Source organism: Fringilla coelebs (genome assembly GCF_963513975.1).
Source record: "Fringilla coelebs genome assembly, chromosome: 15".
Classification (NCBI taxonomy): domain Eukaryota; kingdom Metazoa; phylum Chordata; class Aves; order Passeriformes; family Fringillidae; genus Fringilla; species Fringilla coelebs.
This window is the reverse complement of record NC_140041.1, coordinates 10,615,102-10,621,101: the sequence shown is the minus strand read 5'-3', so window position 1 is coordinate 10,621,101 and position 6,000 is coordinate 10,615,102. Positions and strand designations below refer to the sequence as shown.

At 42.6% G+C, this 6,000-nt stretch overlaps 1 protein-coding gene across 2 annotated transcripts in view; it reads left to right on the top strand.

Moving 5' to 3' along the window:
* Positions 1 to 235: 235 nt before the first annotated feature.
* The window catches only part of TRPC7 (transient receptor potential cation channel subfamily C member 7), a gene marked incomplete at both ends in the record, with an annotated part of 232,195 nt that continues 226,430 nt past the window's right edge, over positions 236 to 6,000 (top strand). For both annotated transcript variants that reach the window (XM_084215539.1, XM_084215538.1), the window contains one exon: positions 236 to 988. In XM_084215539.1, the coding sequence (XP_084071665.1) occupies positions 236 to 988 (753 nt within the window). The remainder of the gene's footprint in view (positions 989 to 6,000) is intronic.

The following is a 6,000-nucleotide window of genomic DNA, read 5'->3' as shown; positions in this document are numbered from 1 at the left end:
TGCAATCAGGAAGGGTGAGCAAATCACTTGTCTTTTGTTCAGAAGCTAATCTTTATTCCACGTGTGTCCTAAATGATTTAAAGTAACTGGCTCAGGCCATAAAAAGCTAGCCAGATGTGGTCATAATGACACATTTCCAACCTTATTTCAGGTTCTGTGAAGTGATGACTCTGCTGGGATATAACCAGTGTTCCTCTCTGGTTTCTGCAGGTTGAGACACAGCAATTCTAAAGACATGCATCGGAGGCACGCCACCCTTCGGGAGAAGGGCCGGCGCCAGGCCATCCGGGGCCCTGCCTACATGTTCAACGAGAAAGGCACCAGCCTCACTGCGGAGGAGGAGCACTTCCTCGACTCCGCCGAGTATGGCAACATTCCCGTCGTGCGGAAAATGCTGGAGGAATCCAAAACCTTGAACTTCAATTGCGTCGATTACATGGGGCAGAACGCCCTCCAGCTGGCCGTGGGGAACGAGCACCTGGAAGTGACAGAGCTGCTCCTCAAGAAGGAGAACCTGGCCCGAGTGGGGGATGCCCTGCTGCTGGCCATCAGCAAAGGGTACGTGCGCATCGTGGAAGCGATCCTGAACCACCCGGCCTTCGCGCAGGGCCAGCGCCTCACGCTCAGCCCCCTCGAGCAGGAGCTGAGGGACGACGACTTCTACGCCTACGACGAAGACGGAACTCGCTTCTCCCACGACATCACCCCCATCATACTTGCTGCCCACTGCCAGGAGTATGAAATTGTTCACATCTTGCTTCTAAAAGGTGCACGGATTGAAAGGCCGCATGACTATTTTTGCAAGTGCAATGAATGTATGGAAAAGCAGAGGAAAGACTCCTTTAGTCACTCTCGCTCAAGAATGAATGCCTACAAGGGATTAGCCAGTGCTGCTTATTTGTCTCTGTCCAGTGAAGACCCTGTCCTTACTGCTCTAGAGCTTAGCAATGAACTGGCCAGGCTAGCCAACATTGAAACTGAATTTAAGGTAACTCACCACTGTGCCTTTTTCCTTGGGCTGAGAGTGTTCAGGCTATTGAGTAGTTTACGTGTTTGATCAAATTTTGGGCTGCTGTTTGAGAGGTGGGGGAGTAAGACTGGCAGAGACTGCCAGATGTGTTAGCTATGCATAGATTCAGATCACTGTCATTCTCCAGTTAATAAATGCTTGGAACTGAACATTGCATATTACAGCAGAAGCTTAAGTTTCTGTGTTGCACACTGTGATTGCTTAGAATCTCTAGTTTGCAGCAGGAATAAAAATTAGATTGTTCAAAAAATGGAGACTCGTTTTTTGTAAGAAAGGTAAGTCTTTTAATTGAGCAATCTATTTTAGAGGCAGAGTTCTGGAGACTGTTTTAAGAATCCAGTACATCTAGTTCTGCTACAATGATAAAAGGTATAAATCAAGAAATTTTAGTTCTCTGTGAAATAATTTAAACTGCATTGCATCTTAATGGTTTGGTGCTGCATCTATACAGGATGAATTGCATGAAAAAGGAAAAGAGTAACAATCAATAAATAGCTATGAAATTTATCATCATGCCAAACATGAGTAGAGCTTGTGGAACTCTCTTACAAGTTACTTGAGATTTCCATTATCATAATGAGTTTGTAAATGTCCAATGCCCTTTGCAGTATTTCTGTATGTCATTTACATGATGTAAAAAGCATTGTCTCCCTTTCTAATATAAATTAGTCATTAAACCCCTCATTTTCAGTGGCTCAGCCATCAGCATTAGACTTTTTTCTGATTTATGGCTATTGTGCAGCTACAACCAGGATCAGTGACTCTGGGGTAATGAAGTCCACGTTGGGATGGGGCAGGATGCTCACCAGGAATCCATTATTTCTAATTAAGAAAACTATTCATGTGTAAAGCATCTGTTTCAGGATTTGTAGCTCTATACTACAAAGGGCTGGGGAGATCACCCCCCTGCACCAGGCTCTGGTGGGGCCACCTTCAATCCCACGTTCAGTTTTGAGCCCCTCACTCCAAGAAAGAGTTTGGGGTTCTAGAGCAGGTCCAGAAAAGGGCAACAGAGCTGGGGAAGGGTCTGGAAGTCTGATGAGGAGCAGCTGAGGGAGATGGGGAGCTGAGCCTGGAGAAAAGGGGGCTCAGGAGGCACCTTCTCAGTCTCTACAGCTCCCTGAGGGGGTTGTAGCAAGGTAGGGGTTGGTCTTTCCTCCCAGATAACCAGCAACAGGAGAAACAGCCTCAAGTTGTGCCAGGGGAGGTTAGGGCTGGATATCGGGAAAGATCTCTTCACAGAGAAGGGGGTCAAGGCCTGGAAGAGGTTTCCCAGAGAAGTGGCTGTGTCACCATCCCTGGAAGGATTTGAGATGTGTAGATGTGTCACGCAGGGACATGGTTTAGTGGCGGCCTTGGCAGTCTTCAGTTTAAACCTGGATCTTAGAGGGCTTTTCTGACCTAAATGGTTCAATGAATCTGCGCTCTCCAATTTAAAAGTAAGAAGAAAACATTCTCGGGCTTTGCAACCCTTTAGTAACCAACAGGAAAAAATTCCCAAACCACTTTTGGGCAATAAAAATTTTGCAAACACTTTTCCCCCATGTGCATCAGAATGCAAGGACACAATAATTTGAAGGGGAAGTTTTATTTGGATTCAGTCTGACTGAAGCAGCCTACTCGGGCTCAGTGAATCCCAGTGCTTGAGCAAGGGCTGCTCCAGTGTGAACGTACTGGAGGCTGATGCCCACACTTAACAACAATAATATCTCATTAATGCTCCAGCTTCTTTTCACAGACAGCTGTGTGTTGAGAGAAGCATGAGCAGCCTCAAGCATTGCGTGCCTGTCAGTCCTGATAAGTGTCTGGCTGCAGAAGAGTAAATATATTTCTACCAGAATCTTCTCTTGCACAAATCCTCCAGGAGCAAACCAACATCCAATATTGAAGAGCTCCATGGTGGTTACGTCTCTGTGCTGGCAAATGGATGGGAATAAATCAATACCAGGAAAAACTCCAAAACATTAGAAACCATTTGCCAAAGAACTGCATTTCCAGGTTTTCCAAGTCCATTGTCTTATTGGGAGGGTCTGTGCAGCACATATCCATAAATGCTAGTGAAGTACCTACCCATACCATTAGTTTGCTTCAAAGATTTCACATTCCTTTGGTATATTAATTCTTCCAGAAATAAGAAATTTCTCAAGATTCTAATATATTCTCACTGTAGCAAAAAAATAATACCCCTAGAGGTATGTATTTATGTAAAAATATTTATTCTTATTAACATAATCAGTGTGATGTGAAATAAGGTATTAATAAAACAGTGGGGGGTTTTTCACAGAACATGACAACTTAAGAATTTATTTTGAGGAAAGAACATAATTGCTCAAAACATATTTAAGAAGCCCACAAATGAAGAAAATTTATGAAATTAGACAAGTTTTAGAGGGCTTTCTTTGTGACTTAAATAGAATTTTCCCAGAATCTTAATATGTTTGATGCCTAAAGTTCTATAATTAAAATTGGTACTCAACAGATTTATAAACTTATCACTCGGGAATATTTAAGAACATTATTTTAAAATTATGTGCAATTGAAGAAATGCAGTTTTCAGGAGGTACAAAGACTCCTTGGAAGGGAAAGACACAAAATTTTAATAATGTAGGTGGACAAATAGTAATTTAGTAACCTCTGAAGAAACTGCTAGCATGAGCTAATTAAAATATAAATGCAGTGCCTCTCTCCTGCTGCTTGGTGCCCCAAATCTCTTATGCAATAGCACCTTTCAGCACATCAAAATGAGAAGCCAATGCATGTGGAATTTTTTTGAGAACATTAATTTTTTAAGCAAGTTTCCTCTTTGTGCAGAGAAATGTGAAGCAAAACAGCCACATGGACCACTTTAAAGAAGAAGACTTGTGTTACCTGTGGTAGCCAATTTATCCATTCTTTAGTTTTCTTACTGTGGCAGAAGCTGAATAGATTTTTATCAGCCTACATTGCTAAGATTCAGTCATATGCTGCTAAGCTGATGAAACAGCTTTGCAAAATGTTGCCAAAAACCATTTTTTCTTATTAATTGTAGAAAAAAAAATTGCTATGAAATATGTAGTTCCATTAGTCTAGAAATAAATAAGGCCCCTTCCCCAAAGTAAAATGAAAAATATGGAACCAGTTGTTTCTATGAAAACACATGTAGAAATGGGGTGGGTGGGAAACCCCTATGAGATGGATTTAAGAAGAGAGAGAAGCAAACATCAGAGTCACTGTGTATGTTTGCAGGCCTTTATGCAATGATGTTCTCCTGTAGTGGAGGCAGCCCAAGTTGAAAAAAAATAACCTTAATTGTTATTTCTGTATATCCTACTTGAAAGATCAAAATTAGGAACGAGTTCATAACTTTCTCTTTCTTTCTAAGTTTAATTTTGTATTTTAAAAAACCAAACCAACATCCACTGGATCAAAGGCAGTACAGATTGGGGGCCTCATAGTCCAGTGGATGGGTCCCTTCTGTATTACCCTTGTAAACACAGAGAAAGAGAGGATCCTGTGTGGATTGAAAGGTTCCAAGTGACCTCTGCTGAGTGTAGGAAAAACTGGGTAGGAAACTGAAGGACACATCAATTAAAAAATGAAAAGTACAATTAAAACAATTATAGGACAAAGTTAAAGTGCTTTGTAGTTTTCCATGAAGGGAGGAACACAATTAATAGGCTAATGATTAATAAGTGAAGCTGTTTTGAGGGAGAAAGCATTTATTGTCAGCCTAGTAGAGCTAGGATCCCTCTAGTCCACACAGGTAGAATTCTCCCCTCTCATTCTCCCCTTTATACTCAAAAAAAACCATCTCTGTACATTCAATTTCTTTAAAAGCTTGCAGATCTGCGACCTCAGTCATAAAACAAATAATCCTTCTGCCATCTACCAGAGGATTCTGTTTGTTTTGCTCATATAAATAAGTCTGACATCACTTGCAGTGTGAATAGCACCGCCAGGATTTGTCCATCTGAAGCAGCCACCAGCCCTGAGCCAGGCTGATGAGAACTGCTCTCCTCTTTGGTCCAGAGAAATCCCCCTCCCTCGTGGCAGCTCGGTGTGGCAGCACATGCAGATGTGTGCACAGTTACCAGCTGTTCACAGCCAGGGGACTCATTTCCAAGACTGGAATATTAAAAGCAGTGTCAACAGAATCGTTTTTATATGTCTGTCAAAAGCCTTAGGAGATGGAATTTCTAGTAAACAGCCTGCAGGAAATGCCTTTGCAGCTGTCTTTAACAGCAGCATCAGCTTAATAGTACTGTCCACAATGTGGAAACTGAGTGAAACCCAGAATAACAGTTGTTTACTTTTCCTAAAGCAGTGACTGTGTACTCCTTTTCTGGTGAGATCCCACTCCACAGCCGGGACTGTTTTACAGCCTTGCATGCTCTCAAATTAGACCACATGCTTGTGTGTGTCAGGAAGCATCCTTGTGATGAAGTAAATCAGGCAAATCATTCCATTTAGCAATCCAGACAAATCAAATTAGAGCCTCGCAAAGGAGGCTTAGAAAAGATCTCTCCAACCATAAACAGTAAATCAGAGCTCAGCTCCTCTTGACTAAAATGTTACTAAAAGCAACATCAAAATCCCCACCTGGAAGACATATGGTGTGTGGTCTTTGCTTACTGCTCCCACCAACATTGTCAGTGCAATTACTACAGCATAACATGTTTTGTTTCTCACTTCTATGTTTCTTCCTGTCTCTTTTCCTCTGAAACACTTTCTCTAAAAGCTTTTGGGATCCAGAAGCAGGTCCTGGCAGGGAGCCTGCTCTCATGTGCAGGTGAGCATCAGGTCCAGCTGGCTGAGGGACTGTGGGATGGGAGGCTGGTGGGCAGCGAGTCAAGCGTGTGGATGCCTGCAGGGATGAGGCTGAGCTGCCTCTGGTTCTGCTGGGGCTGCAGTGGTGCAGAGCAGCTGAGCCTCAAATCCCTCTGTTCTCATGATGTTGAAAGAGTAACAAAACAGCCCTTGAGACTCTGTGA